Source organism: Neopelma chrysocephalum, unplaced genomic scaffold (assembly GCF_003984885.1).
Source record: "Neopelma chrysocephalum unplaced genomic scaffold, ASM398488v2 Primary Assembly neopelma1_68, whole genome shotgun sequence".
In the NCBI taxonomy this organism is placed as follows: Eukaryota; Metazoa; Chordata; class Aves; order Passeriformes; family Pipridae; genus Neopelma; species Neopelma chrysocephalum.
This window is the reverse complement of record NW_020897727.1, coordinates 6,243,974-6,265,098: the sequence shown is the minus strand read 5'-3', so window position 1 is coordinate 6,265,098 and position 21,125 is coordinate 6,243,974. Positions and strand designations below refer to the sequence as shown.

Genomic DNA, 21,125 nt, shown 5'->3' with positions numbered 1-21,125 from the left:
TGATGTCTGGGTGGGACCAGGCATCCCTCAGGATACACTTGGAGCAGAAGAGTGGCCACCTCTGCAAATCGACGAGGGACCCCAAGGACCTCAGGGATGGCCGGGCAGAGGGTTTCCCTTGGCTTCGCTTCCCATGATGTGCAGAGCTGTAGGGCATCTCCTCCTGGCCCCAAGGCACTGGCATCCTAATTTCCCAACTGGGAATCTTTTCCCTGTGGTTCTCCCCCCTAACCACCCTCTCTGTGTCCTGACAGGTTCCCTGGCAGCGATGGAGGAAGGCGAGGACGGCCCAGTGGGGGAGAAGAGCCCCTCGGAGAGGGACGGGGCCACCTCGGACCACGAGGGCTCTGCCGAGCACGACTCCTCCAGCCCCCCCAGCAGTGAAGGTGAGCGAGGGGACTCCTCGTGGTGCCCCCACACCATGGGAATGGGCTCTGCCACCAGAGCAACCTGCTGGGCATGCTCGTGGCCTGGGCACCATCTCTGCTGGTGGGGAGGGTGGGAATTAACTAACGAAGCAGCCACCCACCCTGTGAGGCTGATGATTTAGTGAGACGCCTCCCATGTTCTTGGGGTGCTCTGACCTTCTGGGCACCCTTAGGACCCACTGGGAGCAGCATAGGCTCCAAAGTCATATCCCTTGGGGTACAAAGTGACCCCTCCCAGGGATGCAGAGTGACTCTCTGGGGTGCAAAGTCCTATATTTTGGGGTAAAAAGTGCTCCCTTGGGGTACAAAGTGACCCCTTGGGGTACAAAGTTCCTTCCCCCACCCAGGATGCAAAATAACCCCTTGGGGTGCGAATTCACATCCCTTGAGTTCAAAATGACCCCTTGGGCTACAAAGGACTCCTTAGGGCGCACAGCGACTCCTTGGAGGGAGAAGTCGCATCCTTTTGGGGTACAAAGTGACTCCTTGGGGTGCAAAGTCACATGCCTCAGGGTACTCCCCAGGGTGCTGAGCAGCCCCTGAGGCTGCAGGCGCTGGCACTGTCAGTGACACGGATGGGCTGGGGGCACAGGACTGTGGCTCCTGCCTTCCTGCCCACGCTGCCGCCAAGCTGCCGCCGAGCCGAGCTGTGCCACACCCCAAAGGTGGCTGCGATTCAGGGCCGGGCTGAAACAGTCCCCAGATATCCTTTAAGTTCCTTCCTGTGGAGGTGGGGGCAAATCCCAATCAGTTAATGTTTGCAGTGCCCTTTGAGATAACCGCGCCAGGGCAAGGCTGCGCCGGCTCATGGAACCACTGGGCCCCGGCACAGCCACGGCTCCTGAAAAACCCCCACTGCCTTCAGCTGGTGGTGTTTGAGGGGCAAAGCGTCCCCCAAAACCAAGGGAGCCAAGCCACGATGCACCAGTGAGCCACACCAGCACCCTGCTATTGGGGCAGGGAAGGACCCTGAGTATTGGGATAGGGAGGGACCCTGATATTTGAGGCAGGGAAGGGATCTCAATAGCTGTGGCAGGGAAGGACCCCAGTAGCCAGGTCACGGAGTAACCCTGGTATTTGAGGCAGGGATGGAACCTGGTAGCTGAGGCAGGGGTGGGCCAGAGCAGGGAAGGGACCCCAGGGGCTAGGACAGGGAGGTACCTCGATATTTGGGGCAGGGAAGGGACCCCTGATAATTGGGGCAAGGAGAGACCCCAATACCCCGGCCAGGGAGGGGACCTCAATACCCAGGGCAGGGAAGGGATCCCGATAGCTAGGGCAGGGAAGGGAGCCTGATAGTTGGGATGGGGAGGAGACCCTGATCACTGGAGCAGGGAAGGGAGCCCGATATCTGGAGCGGGGAGGTCTCCTGGCAAACTTTGCTCAGCAGCAGAGGAAGCAAGCGGCTCTTATCTGATGGGGGAGCCGGGTGGGGGCTCGGAGCCGGGAGCTGGGGCGCGGAGCTGCACCTGGCACTGGCCTGCCTCGATAAAGAGGTGATAGCAGAGATAACGCCGAGCAGCAATAACGGCCACTAAAGCTTTCAGCGCGATGGATAAAAATCGATATGCCAGGCACTTTGATTTATAGCCAAAAATAATAGGACTTTTATACCCGGTGATTGATTTATTTGATGTTAATCATTCCGCTTATCACCTGTATTAATAATCTCCAATGCTGGTGACGTCACCCCTGGGCGTTCGCGGTGGCGCCGATCGATTGGGCTCCGTGCTGGTTATCCGCCCGGGACGCCAAGGCAAACATGTACTTTGGGCACTAATCTTCCACACTGTCATATGCAGATTGGCTTTATCAGCCCATCTCCAGCAGCAGTTAATGGAGAAAATAATTGTTATCAAGTTGCTATGAATACGCCACAAATAGAGCCGTGATGGGAGCGGGGCTGAGCTGGGTGACGTGGGACCGCGGCAGGATGAGAGGGAGATGGCAGGTTTTTGAGAGGTGGGTTGGAATATCCTTGGGGTGGATGTGAGGGTGGACTTGGCTGGGTCATCCCCAGGGGAGGTGAGGGTTTGGACACTGGGTGAACCCCTTCCCTGTGCTGATCCCAGTCCTGGGGTGTCACTGGTCCGGTGGTCCCAATCCCCCCTGGGAAACTGCCTCTGAAATTCCCTGCTTGTGACCTGCTGCCTTCCCCCTCCTGTTGCAGAGTCTAGAGACACTCCAGAGAGTCCAAAGGAGCCGGAAAAACCAGATCCTGGAGAAAACCCACAGGAGCTGGACACTTGGAATGGACCAGGTGAGTCCCTGCTGTGCGGCCAGTCATCCCACTCTGTCCCAGTATCCTGACTGGATTGTGGGCCGGAGCAGACCCCAAGCATTCGCCTCTTGCAAACACCAGTATGGGAGCACTGGGAGCTGGGCAGGCTGCCAACAGCAGCACTTCTGCTAGAGAGGAGGTGCAGGAGGTGGTTGTCATCCCCCATGTCCCCAAGGTGCTGCTGGGACATTAAAACCCAAACTGAGAGCAGCTGGGATGCCATCCCCCCAATCTGACGTCACATTCGCTGGCACGGGTTTGGACCCGTCCTGCGTCACACCAGGGCACTCTGCAAGCCTCCTGGCAACCACAAGAGCGATGCTCGCGTGGTTTTGTGATGATTATCAAAACCCCAAGGAGCAAATTCAGCCTCTATCTCCCTGCCAGCATCTCCGCGCTGGGGCTGCTGGCACCGGGGCAACCCGGCAAGGCCCAGCGTGCCCTGTGGGTACCCCGTGCCCTATCACCCCCTATCTCCAAACCCACAGGGTTACGGGGCTCTGCCACTCAGATTCACAGAATCACTGAGTATTTGGGGTTGGAAGGGACCTCTGGAGATCATCCAGTCCAAGACAGGGTCACCTGGAGCAGGTGACCCAGGAACACGTCCAGGTGGGTTTGGAATGTCTCCAGAGAGGGAGATTCTGCCCCCTCCCTTGGGCAGCTGTTCCAACGCTCTGCCACCCTCCATGGAAAGAAGTTCTTCCTCATGTTGAGGTGGAACTTCCTGTGGTTTAGTTTATGACCATTGCTCTTTGATTGGGGTTGTGGGTGCCTGTCCCCTGGGAATAGCTCCCAGCAGGTGGATGGGGATGGAACTGGCTTGAGACCCCCAAGGGTGGATGTGCCAGATTTTGGGCCCTGTTGGTGCCGCCCACACCCTGCTCCTCCTAGGGGAGCTTCTGGCCGGGCGATGCCTTTGGATCTGGTTTTGGAGCAGTGCATTGGGAAGGGGCGACCCCGATACAGGGCAGTGATTGCCCTGCGGTGACAGATGCCACGGGAAGGTCTCAGTGTGTCCCCAGGGCAAACAGCCTCCAGTGTGGGCGGGGGGGATGGAGGAGCCCTGGGAAGTACCGGCTGCCAGCACACATGCTCCCGCAGCTGCTGAAATCCCCACGGCCCAGCGTGGAGCCCTGGCCCTGCTCCCCCTTCCCGCCCCATCCGAGGGGAAGCTCTCGCCGGCCCTGCTGATATCCTGGCCCTTCCTGCGTGCCGGGCAGGAAGGAGCTGCGAGGCCACCCCAGGCTCTTCCTTATCTGCTCCCCGGCCCTTTGCCCCCGGCACCGCCGTGCTCCTGGTATCCCGGTGCAGGGAGGGAGAGGGCTGTGACACCAACCCCATGGGTGCCCCCATTCCCAGGGGGATCACCAAACCATGCAGCCCCTCATCCCAATAGCACCACCAGCCACAGGCTCCCAAAAGGAACCACGACGCCTCAGCTGTGGCCCTGGTGCCTCCCTTCCCCCCTCCCCTCGCCGAGCGGGTTATTTGCATTCTTTATGTAAAAGAGATTTTATTATCACCCTCTCCCAGCCCATCTCTATTCTGGTAATTGGAGTGGTATTAATTTCGGTGTGGCGGGGAGTTGATGGCGGTCCGGCGATGCCGCAGCGATAGGGTGTTCCTTTCGCACCAACCGCCGCGATAGCCCATCTATCAGGAGCTCTGCAGGCTCTGCACTTATCAGGGATGGAGCTGGCGAAAAGGGAAACTCGGAGCAGCCTGAATTTTCTTTTTTATCTGGCAAGATCCGCCGTGTGTCAGCAATGGCAGCTGCGAAGATGCAACGTGCAGGGTGGGGGCCGGGGCTTCCTTTGTTCACCCTCCCGCCTTCTGCTGGTGATTTTTGGGGGGTCCCTGGGTCACCCCCGCTGTGGTTTGGTGGTCTGGGTCTCACAAAGTCCTTCCCGCTGTGCTGGAGGGGATGTGGCATCCCAGGAACTCACCACGGGGCTCCTTGGCCCCACATGCCAGGAGTGAGAAGGAGGGTTTTGGTTTATCTTTGAAATGACCTTGTTCCCTGGAGGGAGCTGCAGCTTGCCTGGCCGATAGGCAAATTCCCAGGAGCTGGAGGCTCCAATCCTCAACTTGGGAGCCTTTACAGATGTGCCACCCCTTCATCCAGGGTGCTGGGACACCCTGACTCGGTTCTGCTTCCCAACAGGATCCCAGGATGGAGCATGGACATCCTTTGTGCTCATTCTGTCCTCTGGTGGGGCTGGAGACAGGATGTCCCTCCTCCCCAAATTCCCCCACACCATCCCAAATTCCCCCAAACCATTCCCCACAGCCCTGCCAGCCATGCCTCAGGTTTCCATCTTTCCCACTCTTTTCTGTTTGTTCTGGAGCAGGGCCGGTAGCAGGAGCACCCACAGGCTCCGACTCCCATCCCAGGGCTGTCCCATCCCTGCCCAGCCAACCTCACCAATTCCAGCCTGTTTTCCCAGGGGGATAAGATGAAAAGCTCCAACAAATTTCACATGAAGTTGGGGCAGGAATGGAGCAGAGCAGAGCCTCCATGAGGGACAGCTGCTCAACCACATTACAAGCCACTGGAGAATCCCCACTGGGAGCTGCTGGGAGGCTGCACCCCCTGGGAACCCTGGATGGCTCTTGCCTTTCTGCCAGGTGGGATGAAGCTTTTTGCTTTTGTCCCTGTGGGAACACCATGGGCCTCTGATAGGGATGGGATGGAGGAGATGGGGCCAAACCCAGGGTGGCTTTTGCATTATCCCCTCTGGCTGTGTCCCACCACCTTCCCAGGGGATTCCTCACCCCCTTCCCTACATCAGCTTCACTATTTGCGCTCCACCTTGCTGAACCCCAACCTATGCTGCTGTCTTGCCTGTTTGGGCTTTATTTAATAATTAATTAATAATTACTAAATATTAATTTAATATTGATATTTACTCTGAGCAGTAATGATGGCTCTGGGTTAATTACAGTGCCCAGCAGAGGCACCTCTCCTCACCCCCCCACCCTCTGTATGGGGTATCGGGAGGACACAGACCAACTCCTAGTTTTTTTGGTGCATCTAATTAAAACTCCAGACTCCTTTTTTTACCCCTTTCCCCCCACCTCCCCCTTCCCTTCTCCTCCCTGTCCCCTTCAGTTGTGTTTATCTGCGCCACGTCTCCTGCTTCAATAATCTCCGGCTGCCCAGAGTTTGTCTGGAAACCTCAAGGTTTATTATCGGGGTGAGCAGGGCACAATGAGGGGGGACAGCTCGTCCGGGCGGGGGACAAGGCCCCTGCCACATCTGCCCCATCACTCCCCCTTCCCCTCCACCCTGGTATGTGTGGGTGGGAAAAATTATTCCAGCTATTCCGTTTTATCGCTGGGAGCTGAGCAGCAGATAGTTATGTTTGTGGTAGATTGCTGGGGGATGGGGAGAAGTTGGGATTCAGGGAATTAGCCCCCCAACCCTCCAAAATCAAGGGGTCCCCAGGACCCTGAAATCCCCCCCTGCCTGGCTTGTGTCCAGCAAAGGCATGTGCCAAAGGCAGAGGGATGTTTGGCATCAGGATGGGAATGATCCCAGTGGTGGTGGTGGCACCTCCTGGATTTGGGACATGAAAGGGGACCTGTCCCTGCTGGGGTCTGTTTCCACAAGTCCCTGCCCTCGCAGGGACTGGAGTTGTTGTAGGGTGGAGGGGACAGTTTGAGGACACTGATGGGGTGCAGGGATGCTCGGACTGGAAGGATGATCAGACTAGTTTGGGGACACTGCTGGAGTGGAGGGATGCTCAGTTTGTTTTGGGAATACTGATAGTGTGAGGGATACTCAGGCTGTTTTGGGGGTACTGACAATGTTGGAGGCATCCAGACCAGCCTTTCCCAGAGCCCAACGGGGACATTCCTGCGCCAGGCAGCACCAGAGGGTGTTGAGAAGTACAGGCAGTGTCCCCCTCTCTGTCCCCATCCTCCTTTCCATTTTCCCTTGGGAAGGAGAAAAATATCTTGCACTCTTGTGGTCAGAGCCCTGAGGGAGATGCTGCCAGACTTGTGGTGATTGACAGCTGTCAGTCACTCACTGCCTTGCTGCTCTGCCCTGGGTGGATCTGAAGTCTGGTGGGTTTTGGGGCTTGAGCCCCCCTCCTCCATCTGGGTACCCCCTGGGGGTCCTCCCTTGCCCCCAGAGGCACTTGGGGCTGTGACAGGGACCCCCCACCTCGGTCTCCTCCCCTTTTCCGGAGGGGATATCAACCCTCTGCATCGGCTCCAGGGGCCCCTTCACTCCCCTTCCTCCCCCACTCCGGCTTCCTGCCCCCCCAGTGCCAACCCGACCCGCTGCCTGGCACCAGCCTGGGCAGGGCTGGGTGGTCCCAGGACAGAGAAGGGACAATGGGTCCCTGACACAGGAGTCCTGCCACCCTGGCAGCCCCAGGGAAGCCAGGAAGTTTTCCACATTCCCATCTATCCTGAATGCTTTCTGGTGTTTTTTCCCAGTGTTTATTTCTGTCCCCCACCCTGTGGGCACAAATCCCATTTATTTCCTGGGAGGGGGACTCCCTTGTGATGAGGACCCCTGGGGGGACAGGGACCACCTTGGGATGGCAGAACCCGGCAGTTTGGGACCCCTTGGGATGTGGTCCAGGAGTGAGTACAGAGCAGGGACAGATGGGCCCTGGCACAGGGGTCACACCACCAGGTGACCATCAGGAGGGAAGCCAGGAAGTTTCCCTCCTTCTCATCTTCCCTGAGCTTTTTCTAATCTTATTCCCAGTGTTTATGGCCCTATCCCTGCAGGCACAGGTCCCTTTTGTTTCCTGGGATGGGGACCTCCTTGTCATGAGAACTCCTGGGGATGGAGGCCACTTTGGGATGGGGACTCCCTGGGGACAAGAACCCCTTGGGATGGGGACCCTCTGGAGACAGGGACACCCTTAGAGCTCCATCCCAACAAGGCACAGCAACACCCCAAACGCAAACGTCCCAGGGAGGCTTATCAGGCCGCATCCTGCTGGGGCAGGGCACCCCGGGATATGTGGGACACGAGGGAAGGGTGATCCTGGGCAACACGTGGCACAGCCGGTGCCTGCCCCACCACCAGCGCCTGCCAGCTGTGCCCCACAGCTGGCGAGCGGGTGCCAGGCCCTTTTGGAGTGCAGCACCTCCTGGGTCCCCCTGCCCCCTCAGCAGTCCCTCCAGGTGCCGGGAGGTGCCCGCTCCATACCGGGGCAGGTCACGGCTCCTCCATTATCCGGGGGCAGGGTTCAGCCCGATAACGAGTTGCTTTTGTACTCGGGCAAAAAAAAAAATCAATACATTGCAAGCGATGGGCAGGAGTGATAAAGGCAGAAATTCCCCCTCGGCTCCCGCCCCACTGGGGCAGTGGAGTGTCCCCTGCATCCCAAATTGAGGGACAGAGCCCAGCTCTCCCACAGTTATCCCTTCTGCTGTCCATGGCAGGTCGGCCAGAGCAAGCCCAGGCTGAGCCCAAGCAGGCGCAGCCCAGCAAGGCTCGATTTAAACCCTCCTCACTCCTTTGTCGTCCCCAAGGCTGCCCTGATTACTCAAGCACCCAGGATGGCAAAGCCGGGATAATCTCCTTAGCCCCTTTGGAGAGATTTCCCTTTGTGAGCGGAGGTGAAGAGTGGAGATGCTGCGTGTTCACAGCTTAAGACTCTTCCCAATCGGCTCCCTCCATCTTATCGGAGCGGTGCCATCACATCATTTCACTAGTTGAGTTGTCAGGATTTATTCCTTCCGCCGCACACTCGCCGCTTCTAAAAACAGCAGCTGGGGCACGCGGCGGGGACGGGCCAGGGCTGCCAGGGGGAACTGGGGCTTCTCTGGCTTGACTTTCCCTGGACAAGAGTGGGAGAGCCCTGGGAGGTTGGGTACCCATGGATGGATGGATCCATCCCACTGCCGGGAGCAGCACAGAGCCAGGCCAGCTCCGGCAGCCTGCATTTGCTCCTGGATGCTCCAGAGATGCAACCACATCCACGCACCTACTTTTGCTTTCCTTCCGGGAGCGAGCAAGAAGGAAGCGCAGAAGGGGCCCAGGCAAACCTACTCGTCCCATCCCATCCCATCCTGTCCCCTCCTATCCCATCCCAACCCAACCCAAGCTGCTCCCGTATCCCTTCGCCTCAACTGCATCCATAGGACTTGAATCATATCCAGACAAACTGCTCTGTCTCTTGGCAGGGTGCAGGCTGAGAGGTCCATCCAGCCATCCGTTCATCCATCCTTCCCAATTCTCCCTTCCATCTTCCCTCCTCCCTGGGTGTTCCCATGCCATGGGACATCCTGTGCTGGGATGAGAGCAGACACCACCAGTCCATCCTCATTTTCCCAGTCTCTCCATCACCAGGGCTCGTGTGGGGACCATTCCCAACTCATAGTCCCCCAGGGCTGGCACCAGGCACTGTATTTAATCGGAGCAACATGGCTGATACTGGGATGTGATCCCGTGACACCCCCATAGCAGTATTTATCCTGATAGTATCCAGGCAGCTGCAAACACTGCAGGGACCTCCGAGTCCGGATTCCAACGAGGGGCAGAGCAGTTTGTTCAGATGTGATTCAAATCATATGGATGCAGCCAGGGCAAAGGATGCAGGAACTGATTGGGATGGCGTGGCATGACATGAGTGGGTTTGTCTAGGCCTTGCTCCTGCAGGAAAAGTAAATCTGGATGCTTGGATGTGGCTGCATCTCCAGAGCATCCAGGAGCAAACGCGAGTGGCTGCAGGAGCCGGCCTGGCTCCGTGCTGCTCCCGGCACTGCCATTAATTTCCCTGGCCATAGGAAAGCTGTGGGTCACCTTGCATAGGGGCTCTTGCCATTCATCTCCATCACACCCCATGTCAGGGTGATGCCTCACAGCTTCCTTCCTCCCATGTGCCCACCCAGAATCCTCAAGATCCACAGGGACCTGAGTGCCAGGCATGCTCAGCCATTGATCGCAGGTGCATGGCCGTGGTGTGATGACAGGATTAATCTTTGCTCCCTGGCCAAGCTCAGCCTATTCCTTTGGAATCTCTGATGAGGAGATAAGCTGAGGCACAGCCAGGCAGCCCCAGGGGCAGGGAGCAGCCCCACACCCAGTGTTTCGGCAGCGATTGGAGCACCGGGGTCTGTGTCACACCAGGCAGGTGCACCTGGCTCACTGGGGGCTTTTCCCCCCTTCCTTCCTTCCTTCTTTCCTTCCTGCTGCTTTTCTTTTCAGCCTAAAGCAAACAGGCAGGTCCCTGCCCAATTTGGTTAATGATCTGGGAGATAAACCCTCCTCCAGTGATAACCGGGCACCGCCTGCCTGGGACCGATGGCCAGGTGAGATACCTGGGGGGGTGTTCACGTGCTGGGGGATCCCACAGAGAGCTGGAGCCCGTGGACTTTGCTCCCATACTCTCCAGGACACCCCCCAGGCTGGCACGGGCTCTTCCCAACCTCCCAGCATGCAGGCAGTGGGATGTGGCTGAATCCAGGGAGCAGAGGAGTGGGATTGCTTCCTGCTGCCCGGTGGTTCCCATGTGAGGACACAGCCCACTGGCTTTGGGCCTTGTCCCAAGTGTGGACAGTGTGGACACACAGCATATCCAGGCCTCCCAGTCCCTCTCAGCATCATTTTCCCTGTTCTCACACAACAATGCTATGTGCTTAGTTTGAAAAATCACCTTTTCCCTCCTCTTTTTTGGTGCTGTGTCAATGTGAGAGTGAGCATGGCACTGGCTCTGCCTGCCCTTCATCCCTGGCATGCCCCCTGCCCCACATTCCCAGTATCCTCCCACCCTGTGTTCCCAGTGTCCCCCTGCCGATGTCCCCATCAGCTCCACCTCGAGATAGGGAGGAGGAGGAGGAGAGATGAGGCATTTGAGGAGCTGATGGGATTTATTCCCTGGCACAAACGGACCCTGAGAAGGGGCAGCAGCTGCCTCCTGGGTGCATCAGGTACCACAGGGGCTGTGGTTGGGCACAGGGACACCCACCTGAACGAAGAACCACTGAGCACCACTGGCTGGTTTCAGCATTGCTGACTGGGGTTCCACCACCCCGTTTTTGGGTGGATTGAGGCACTGGCTGGGGTTCCAGCACCCCATTTTTGGGTGGCTCGAGGCACTGGCCGGTGTTGTGGTCGTGGGGTGCTGGCGGGAGCGAGGCCGGCTCTGGCAGCACTATTTTTGTCCCCCTGTCTGGAACGGTTTTCTCTTTATCAGCGCCTGCGTGTTTTCTCTGCTGGGGATTGATACACAGAAGATGAAGTGCTCTGACATGGGAAGTGTCAGGCGAATGCTCTTATCTCAGAGACATGGTCTCCTGACCCAAACGCCACTGATTACCAGTGAGACGGGGGGAAGGGGGGCAAAAAGGGGGGGCACAGACAGGGGGAGGTGGCGGTTGGGCTCCATTCCCCAAAAGCAGCCGGGATACTCGGGGTGACAAAGCCGGGGGGAGCCACCGCTCTTGAGGCTCTCCTGGGGGCTTGGGCCTTTGCTGTCACCTCCTCAGAGCTGGGATGAGGGAGGAAGGTGGGAAGTATGGGGATGCTGAGGCTGCAGTGAGTCCAACACCAGCACAACAGGAGTCAGATGGGAGGGCACTGGAAATGTGGAGCAACGTGCACCACGTGAGGGTCCGACTGCCCTGCTCAGCTCTGAGGACACTGATGGTCACTGCTCCCTGCCTGACCCCAGGTCCTTTGTGGGGACGATCAGCCGGATGAGAGGCTGCTGCTGCCCTTCCTCAGGGTCGGTTTGTGCCAGGGAATAAATCCCATCAGCTCCTCAAAGGCCTCATCCCTCCTCCTCCTCCTCCCTATCCTGAGATGGAGCTGATGGGAGAATGGGGAGGGGGATTGCTGGGGATACAGAGTAGGAGGATGCTGGGAATGTGGGCCAGGGGGATGCCAGAGATGCAGGGTGGGAGGATGCCGGGAATGCAGGGCAGGCAGAGCCAGTGCCATGCTCACTCTCAAAACCATTTTGCAGGGATGAAATCCCAGCTAGAAGAGCTGAGTTGCCCACAACTAGGGTGGCTTTTGGAGCTTTTCTGGCTCCAAGCCAGCTCCGAGGGCTCCCAGGTTGAGGACTATGGGAATGGGAAGACAGGCATTGGGAATGGCCCAGCAGGGCAGAGAGGCTGTGGCAGAGCCCATCCCTCCCTTCACCAGCATGTGCTGGAGGCTGCAGCACGGGGGTGGAGGGTGACACATGCCAAGCACAGGGACCAGCCTGGTGACCCCAAACACCTGGGGGACCTTCAACACCTTCACAGACTTCCTGGGGGACAATGGGTTTTGCCAACAGGCAATGGCTGCTCCCCTGGGATGCACTCGGAGCTGTGTCCCCAGCGACCCGGTTGGGTGTATGGAGGGGACCCAGGGGTGACAGTGGGAGCTGGGTGATCACAGGTATCACCACCCGGCACTTCCAGTCACTCACCTCACCTCACCCCAGCACCAGGAGGATCCAGATGTCAGCCCTGCTAATAAACACATCAGATTTCAATCTCTGCAGCCATGGGATCGCTTTATCCTCCCTGTGCTCTCAGCTCCGAAAGCAATTTTGCTTTCAGAAAGAGCAACCTCCTCCCCACCCACGGGACCCAGGCACAGGCTGCCTCCACCTCAGTGCCCCTGGGGCTTTAGGGGGCTCTTTGTCCTGGCGTGGTAATGGGGGAACCCCACTGCTTTCCTGGGGTGGTAGGAGCGTTCCCAGCCACGGATGGGTGCCCTGGGTTGGGTTTGTCGCACTGTCCTCAGGGAGCAGCTTGTTTTTGGGGCACAGCAGACTCAGCAAGGGGCAGCCAGTGCTCATCCATCTGGATATTGGTTACCTGCCATCTTATCTGCGCTCCCAAAGACAAAGGCACAGTTAAAACATTTTAGAGCAGCCTTCATAGCGTATTAACATGTTATCTAACCCATTAAACCAGAGGCTTATCAGATAATCAAAGCCATTAAGCCCTGAAGCTGCTGCGAGTTTGGGTGCAGGGATGGGAAATGCTCCTTCCGCTCCACCGCCGGCCCTGCCCGGACCCCCCGTGCCGTGCCAGGACCCCCCGGCAAGCGGATGGATCCCACCACCCACCATGGACACACAGCTCTGGGACACCCACCAGCAGCTCTTAGCCCCAACTGGGTGCCCACCTCCCCAGGGATCTGGGGATGCTGCAGGTTGGGGAGTTTTGGGGGGCGTCATGCTGATGCTGTGCCTGTTTCCCTGCAGATGAGCTGGATCTGGAGGTGCAGGATGGGGAGAGACGGGTGCGAACCCGCAGGAGCCTTCCCGAGGGCTTCTCCTGGGGACCCTTCCAGGGCAGTATCCACAGCGAGCCGGCATCACCGGGGCATGGGGACACGGTAAGAAGCCACCCTCATGGGATGATGGCAGGGGAAGTCCCAAATAAACAAATTGTTTGGGAAGAGCAGTCCATTTGGAATGGATTTTCCCTACCTGGGCTTCTCACTCCCTGGGAGTCTCCTGGTTTGGGTGCCCAGGAGGTTTCCCTCCCGTACACTGAGGTGAGGGTGTTCCCATGGGCAGCAGGTCAGGGTGCTTACTGTCCCCTCTACATAGCTACAGGTTGCTTGGTTATTTGTGGATAACCATGGGATCTGCATTTCCCACCCCAAATTTGCTCCCTGGGGACTCTGTGCCTGGAAAGCACCAGCAGCAGTGGTGAAGGGGCAGGAGAGGGGGCACCAAGGTGGCACCAAGGGGGTGGTGGCTGTTGGTGGCTGTTGGTGCCATCACTTGGGGTGAGCAGCAGAGGAGAGGGGGTGTGTGTATCCATGAATGTGCACATGGGTGTGTTTAAGGCTCTGGATCTTCATATCCTGGCCACAGCCTTCCCTCCACATCCCCCCCGAGCCACACACAGGCAGCTCGAGCCCAGGATCCTCAAGGCCTGGCTCCATCCCCACCTCTTCCTCCTCCTCTCTCCCTCGCTCTTCTTTTCTTTTCCTTTTCTTTTTTTTTAGCTCAGGCCCGTTTATCTTTGCTGAATTAAATCCTTGATTAACCCTTATCTGCCCAGTTTGGCTCCCTATCTCCCGGTTGGCGCCGTGTGTCCAGACACCCGGTACAGGATGATTGATTTCTCAAAGATATGCGCGGCTTTTTTCTGATACTTCATTTATTGTCTAAATATTTTTGCTCCCATTTCAGCAGCTCCCTTATCGAGCCCGGCTGATGATTCCCAGCCCTACTCTCCTCTGCCACTCGCCTCCCTCCCTATCTCTGCTCAGGGAAGGGAGGAAGGAATCGCAGCCCCATCCCTGATACGGGCTGTCGCCCTCAGGTCCCTTCGTCTTTGTTGCTGGCGGCGGGGAGGGCGTGCAGGGGGTCCCCCCCAAATCCTGCCGGGCTCTGCTCCTCATCTCTGTGTGGGAGATTATCCCACCCTGGGCTTTTAGTGGGAGCTGGGAACACTGGATCGCTTTAACACATCTGTGGCATCGTGTGTGCCTATGGCTTGCTAATGGAGGAAAAGGAGAAGGAGGAAGAGGAGGAAGATCCCTGCCTGTCCCCAGCTGGTCCCATAGGGATCCCCCAAAACATCAGTGCTCGGGAGGGCATGGAAACCCACTGAGAGCCAGGCTGGGGGTGCCAAGGAATTGTGGAGCCCCCCTGGGCCTGTCCCCCAACTCCATCCCTGCTCCATGTCCCCCCCAGCCGCCCAGCCCGGGGTGCAGCGAGGGCACAGGGCCGTGCCCATGCGCCATCCCGGCGGATGCGGAGCAGATAGGGTTTCTGATGGTTATCAGCCGGTGTGGAGCGGAGACACCGACCTCTTTGTTCCAGGGAGAACAAGGAAAGGCTTGACGCAGGGGCTGGGGCCACTGAGGGGAGCTGGGGTGGGCACCCTGGGGTGCTGGGAGCACTTTGGGGTGCTGAGAGCTCCCTTGGGGTGCTGGGAGCACCTCAGGGTGCTGCAGGACTCCTGGGCACTGCAGGGACCTCCCTCCATCAGGGGATACCCACAGCTTCCCCCATGCACAGAGCAAAACTCCAAAGGGACCATCCCCTCCCTCCTCCACCACAGTCCCCAAGGGTGCTCAGCCCACAGCACCCATCCCTGTGTCCCATGTGCCCATCCCAATGTTTCCAGCCCCCATGGGCCAGGTGGGTTCCCCCAGCACTGTGGGCCATGCACATGCGTGTGCAAGCGCCTCACACACGTGTGCAAGCGCCTCACATGCGTGTTGAGGGGGTTTATCACGCTGCTGGCACTCAGCTCCTGGCAGTGATAAGGCCCCAACCGGCTGCTACTGTCAGACTGAGTTGGAGGGGTTGGAAATATTGGGATGGATAATTAGATTTCATATCGTTACTGCAGCAGCCATCGGAGGATCAGGGAGATTAATTTCCCCCCCCTTATGCTCATTAATATTCATTAGAATGCAGGGAGGCAGAGCTGGGCAGGGGCTGAGCAGGGAGTGCTGTGGCCACCCCTGGCAGCCCCTCAGCGTGACCTCGACCTGTTTTTGGGAGTGCTGTGACCAGCCCCGTCAGCCCCTCCCCCTGACCCCACCCTGGCACCCCCTCACCGTGGCCCTGGCCCGTTTCGGGGAGTGCTGTGACCCCCCTGGCAGCCCCTCACTGTGACCCTGTCATGCTGTGGGGAGCGGTGCTGACCCCCTGTCCCTGCCCTGGCAGAGCCCACCCGTGACGCTGGTGCTGGGGGATGAGAGCTGCTGGCTGTCCCGCCTGCCCCTCGTGCCTGGAGAGCCCGATGCCAACGCCGTCATCTACAGGAAGGGTTGGTACCAGTGTCTGTGGGGGTTCAGAGGGAAAGTGTCCCCATCCATGCCCCCAGTCCCAGTGTCTGCTCTCCATATCCTCCCACTGGTTGTCCCTGGGCTTGTCCCCTGTCCCAGCCTCTCTGGCTGTCTGATGCCAAGAGGGCTGGGGAGAGTCACAGTAGGGATGGCATAGGTGTGAGGATGGGTATAAAGATGGGTACAAGGATAGCACAGGCATGGGTGTAAGGGTAGACTAAGAGATGGATATAGGGATGAGTGCAAGGATGGTGTAAGGATGGATGCAGGGATGGGCACAGGGATGGAAACGGAGAGACATAGCGGTGGGTGCCATGATGAGTGTAAGGATGGATGCAGGGATCTGCACAGGGATGGAAACAGGGATAGACATAGGGGTGGGTGCAAGGATGGATGTAAGGCCAAGCACAGGGATGGGCACAAGGATTGGCACGGGGATGAGTGCAGAGACGGTTGTAAAGATGGGCACAGGTATGGATGTAAGGGTGGCCTCAGGGATCGGCACGGGAATGGGCCCATGGATATGTGCTGGGATTGGCAGAAGCCAGAGCTGCGGCTCGGGACAGGCACGACCGTGCAGGGCTCAGACACGGGCAGACACTGCCATCTCCAGGCCGTGGCTGGGAGGAAACACCGGGTACTGCCGGGACAGCGGGGACAAGGCGAGACAGAGGGCACAGGGTGTCCCAGAGCCGCGCGGGCAGCAGGACGGGGTCCAGGGATCCACGCTGACCTCTGTCCCCCCTTTCCAGATGAAGCTCTGTGGTGCCGGACCACACGCGCGCTGCGGGAGAACGAGCATGTGAGCGCCTTTGTGGTGGCAGAGCCACCGTCTGTCCCCAACCACGGGGTGAAGGCAGAGCCCAGCGAATCCCCGTACCCGGCGGCGCTGCACTCGGACATCCAGCTGCTGCCACAGCAGGCCGGCATGGCCGCCATCCTGGCCACCGCCGTGGTCAACAGTGAGTCCTGGGGACACACGGAGGGGACCCGGCCCTGCCTGTGGGACCACAGCCCTGCCAGGGCTCCCAAACCCATAATCCAAGTGGTGCATGCCCCTTGTCCCTTCCCCTTTGCAGAGGACGTGTTCCCATGCAAGGACTGCGGGATCTGGTACCGGAGCGAGCGCAACCTCCAAGCCCACCTGATGTACTACTGTGCCAGCCGGCAGAGCGCCAGCGCTGGCTCACCGGCCCTGGATGAGAAGCCCAAGGAGACGTATCCCAACGAGCGCGTCTGCCCCTTCCCCCAGTGCAAGAAGAGCTGCCCCAGTGCCAGTTCCCTGGAGATCCACATGCGCAGCCACAGCGGTATGGCATGGCATGGCATGGCATGGCACGGCACCTCTCATCTGGGTGGAGGGGCAGGGAGGCTGTGGGGCGGCAGCACGGTGACCAGTTTGATGAGGTTCTCCCCATTTGGGTCACTGGTTTGGGGCAGCTCGCTTGTACGTCTTCCACCATCTCAGCCCTGTAAAGATGGAGGGATTTGGCCCTGTGGGGTGTCCCTGTGGTCCCCGTCGCCCTTCCTGAGCGTTCGTGTGTCCCACAGGAGAGCGGCCATTCGTCTGCCTGATCTGCCTGTCCGCCTTCACCACCAAAGCCAACTGTGAGCGGCACCTGAAGGTGCACACGGACACCTTGAATGGTGAGTGTTCCCATGGGAACGCCGCTGTCCCTTCTGGCACAGCCTGGGGATGGGTACTGGCTCTTCCCACCCTGCCAGGTGCCCGCTCAGCCCATACCGTGTCCCCAACAGGTGTTTGCCACAGCTGCGGCTTCATCTCCACCACGAGGGACATCCTGTACAGCCACCTGGTCACCAACCACATGATCTGCCAGCCGGGCTCCAAGGGCGAGGTGTTCTCCCCTGGATCAGCCCTTCCTGCTGCCAAACCCGTCGCTCCTGGTGAGTGCTGGAGCTGCGGCCACAGGGCACTTGGGATGGCATTGGCACTGAGGCCTTGTACCCAACAGGCTCTGGTGGCAGAGAGGGAGGTGGGAATGGGACAGTGTCCCTGTGTTGGGAATGGGGAAGAGGGTGAGCATCCCTGTACTAGGGGTGTTGGTAACAGGGGCAGGGCAGCATCCCTATGCTGGGATGTTGGGAACGGAACAGCATCTCTGTGTGAGAAATATTGGGAATGGGAAATGGGGCAGGATCCCTCTGCCAGGGGCGCTGGGAATCGGGGACAGGGCAGCATCTCTGTGCCGGAGATGTCAGTAATAGGGGATGGGGCAGCATCCCTGTGCCAGGGGTGTGGGTAACAGAGGTCAGGGCAGCATCTCTGTGCCGGGATGTCAGTGACACTGGTGCCTCTGTCCCCTGGCAGGGCTGAGCCAGCCGAACAATGCGTCCCTGCGGAAGTGCAGCCTGCCAGCGTTCCTGCCCGAGGGGCTACCGGCGCTGCCCCAGCACATGGTGCTCCCCGGCCCCCCACCCGGCCCCCCGCCTGGCCCCGACGCCACACTGCCCCCAGCACCGCCTGCCTCGCCCCCTGATGCCAGGGCTGGCAAACTCTCACCACCAGCCCAGCCACAGAATGGGGAAGGGCCTTCATCAGCATCATCCTCCTCTTCCTCCTCCTCCACCTCTGGCGAGACTGTCCGCATCAAGGAGGAGCCTGCCGGCAGCCCAGCGAGCGAGACGGAGGCACCGAAAAGCGGGGAGGGGGCTGGCAGCCCCGATGCTGGCTCCCGGACCTCGTCCCCCCGCAGCCTGCCCTCGGCCAAGGTCAAGTCAGAGCTCACCAGCCCCACGCCAGGCTCCAGCCCGGTGCCCAGCGAGCCAGGGACAGGCACGGCTGGTGGCACCGTCTTCCTCCCCCAGTACGTGTTCGGCCATGAAGCCGCAGTGGTGCCGCAGGCATCGGAAATCCTGGCGAAGATGTCAGAGCTGGTGCACAACCGGCTGAAGCAGGGCCACGGGGGCACAGTGCCACCCACCATCTACACAGGCACACCAGTGCCCAAGGGTGCCACTTGCTTTGAGTGCGAGATCACCTTCAACAACATCAACAACTACTACGTGCACAAGCGCCTGTACTGCTCCAGCCGGCACCTGGCTGAGGACAGCCCACCCGGGGCACGCAAGCTCAAAGCACTCCCTGGGGCACCCAAGGGTCCTCCTGCCCCGGGGACACTGCTGTCCCCCACGGTGGGCAACGGGCAGGGGACACCAGCAGGGGATGGGGACGCTGGCCGCGATGCCACACCACTGACCACTGTGCCAGAGGTGAAGGCAGAAGAGGGGGGTGGCAAAGCAGGGTCCCCCGAGGCAGAGGGGGGATCTGGGCGATGCAGCGAGGACAGCCAGAGCCCCGGCAGCTCGGCGGGGGACGAGGGGGACGAGGACCCCAGCAAGACATTGTGTGAGGCCTGTAACATCCGCTTCAGCCGCCACGAGACCTACGTGGTGCACAAGCGCTTCTACTGTGCCTCCCGCCATGACCCCCCCCTGCGCCGCCCCGCTGCCCCCAAAGTGCCCTTCCTGCCGCAGCCCCTGCGCACCCGCAAGCGCCGCAAGCTCTACGAGATCCACGGGGCCGCTCATCGACCCGCCGAGCCCCCACCGGCCCCCGACCCACCGCCGGCCCCCGACCCAGCAGGTGCTGCCCCCTCGCCTCATGCCAGCCCCGATGCCGAGGGTCCCATCGACCTGAGCAAGAAGCCGCGGTGGCAGAGTGAACCGGCACCGGCTCCGGCACCAATGCTGCCCTTGGCTGACTACCACGAGTGCACCGCGTGCCGCATCAGCTTCAACAGCCTCAACACCTACCTGGTGCACAAGAAGTACCAGTGCCCAGCCACCCCGCTGCAGCCCCGCACCCTCGAGCACCTCCAGAAGATGAAGGGGGCCATGCCCGTCCCCCTTAAGGGGCAGCACAGCCCCGGTAGCCCCAGTGAGGGGGACCCTGAAGGTGTGCGGGTGAGGGCGGCCCCAGCGGGCAGCCCCGGCATCCCCTATGCCGGGGTGGACTCACTGCAGCGTCACCCCAAGAGTCCCCTGCCACCCCCGGCGGCAAAGGGACCTCTCACTGCCTGTCCCTACTGTCCCCTCAACGGGGCCATCAAGGGCGACCTCCTCGAGCACTTCCGTAATGCCCACGGGCTCTTCGTGGCCAAGCCAGTGGCAGCTGGGCAGGGGGTCCCCGATGCCCTGGCCCCTGGTGCCAGCAGGACACCCGAGCCCCCTCTGCCCGCGACGTCACCCCCTCGCCCGCCTGCCCCCCGCCTCCGCCGGGACAGCTGCAGTGCCAAGGAGGGCCAGGATAGCGGCGGCAGCCCCCGGCCCCCCGCATCCCCCCGGCCCCCCGCCTCGCCCGGAGCCCCCGAGGCACTGCGGGAAGCTGCCCGCAAGCCCCCCACGCCCCCCGCCTACACGGACAGGGGGGTGCAGACCCCCCCGGCCAAGGCTGTGCCTGGCCCCGTGCCCAATGGCAACCACAGGTACTGTCGCCTCTGCAACATCAAGTTCAGCAGCCTCTCCACCTTCATCGCCCACAAGAAATATTACTGCTCCTCCCACGCTGCCGAGCACGTCAAGTAACCCCCCCATGCCCCCCGCCATTGCTCGGGGGGCTACAGGGGCTGGGGGACAGGGGACCGGTGCCTGACACCCCTCCCTTGCAGGGGTTGATGGGGGGGAGAGGACCCCCAGGAGGCTCTTCTGGGGCAGCTTCAGCATCTGGAGCCCCAAACTTCACCCCGGCTTGGGGGTCTGAGGACCCTGTGGTGGAGAGCGTGGTGCTGAGGGGGGTCAGCCCCCACCTCTGCCCCGAAACTGAGGCAGGGGGAAAGTGCACAACCTTGCCCTGGGGGCTGTGGGGAGGCTTTGCCCCCAGGTAGACACTACAGGGTTGGGATGGGGGGTATGGCATGTCCAGACCCTGGAAAACATGGGGATGCCCCCACTGCAGAGCGGACCCTGCATGGAGACAGCACTGGGGGCGAGGATGGAGCTGCCCTGGGAACCGTGTGTATAAGTGTGTACAGAAATAAATATGTCTAATAAACACCTGTGTGAGGGTGGGGGACACTGTAGGGGCTGGCATGGCCACTGTCACCCCATGGGGACAGGGAATGGGGACAGTGGCAATAGCAGGGCAGGGCATGATGTCCCCACACTGTCCTTGGCACCCCTTGGTGGCACCTACATCACCCCGGGGGGGGTCACACATCTGTGCCATGGGGCAATGCAGCCACCCCCAGACTGGGTGCAGCTGGTGCTGGCTGCAGGCTGATGGCTCATTAATTATCAGGCTAATTAAGCTCCCACAGCTGCAGGTGGGGCTCAGGTCTCTCCCACACCAGCAGTTCCTGCACTGGAGCTCCAGACCCCCGCGGTGGATGCCCAGGTGAGCGTGGCCCAGGTCATGAGTTTCCTGCAGTGTGTCGGGGGGAGAATGTCCCTAAGGACCCCCAGAGCACGGCTTCTCACCTCCCCACAGCTCCCAGTGCTTCCCAGTAAGCACAGGCAAGCAGTGGGTTGTTCCCCATCATCCTGCCCTGTCTGGCAGGGATTGTGCTTTAGGGACCCTTCTGGGCTCCCCATCCCCTCTCAAGGACAATCCCCAAGAGCCAGGTTGATGGAACCCAGTGCCCCCAGCTCTGTTTGTTTCCCGGTTGGTATCCCTGGAGCTGCTGGGCAGTTGTGTGATCCCCATGGACGTGGCCAGGGC

General features: G+C 60.1%; 1 protein-coding gene across 1 annotated transcript; it reads left to right on the top strand.

Annotated features, from left to right (window-relative positions):
* Nucleotides 1-254: 254 nt before the first annotated feature.
* On the top strand, nucleotides 255-20,454 carry ZFPM1 (zinc finger protein, FOG family member 1). Its single transcript, XM_027685210.1, has 9 exons — nucleotides 255-386; nucleotides 2,599-2,688; nucleotides 12,891-13,024; nucleotides 15,324-15,426; nucleotides 16,198-16,407; nucleotides 16,525-16,755; nucleotides 16,997-17,092; nucleotides 17,204-17,353; nucleotides 17,778-20,454. The coding sequence occupies exons 1-9, from the start codon at nucleotides 269-271 to the stop codon at nucleotides 19,991-19,993; spliced, it is 3,348 nt and encodes a 1,115-aa protein (XP_027541011.1). The 5' UTR covers nucleotides 255-268; the 3' UTR covers nucleotides 19,994-20,454.
* The last annotated feature ends 671 nt before the right edge of the window (nucleotides 20,455-21,125 follow it).

Bases quoted from the DNA above. Each gene is read 5' to 3' on its own strand.
- ZFPM1 (XM_027685210.1), top strand. From the start codon at position 269: ATGGAGGAAGGCGAGGACGGCCCAGTGGGGGAGAAGAGCCCCTCGGAG. The intron at 387-2,598 runs GTGAGCGAGGGG...CTCCTGTTGCAG, and splicing joins CAGCCCCCCCAGCAGTGAAG to AGTCTAGAGACACTCCAGAG. The intron at 13,025-15,323 runs GTAAGAAGCCAC...CTGCCCTGGCAG, and splicing joins CACCGGGGCATGGGGACACG to AGCCCACCCGTGACGCTGGT.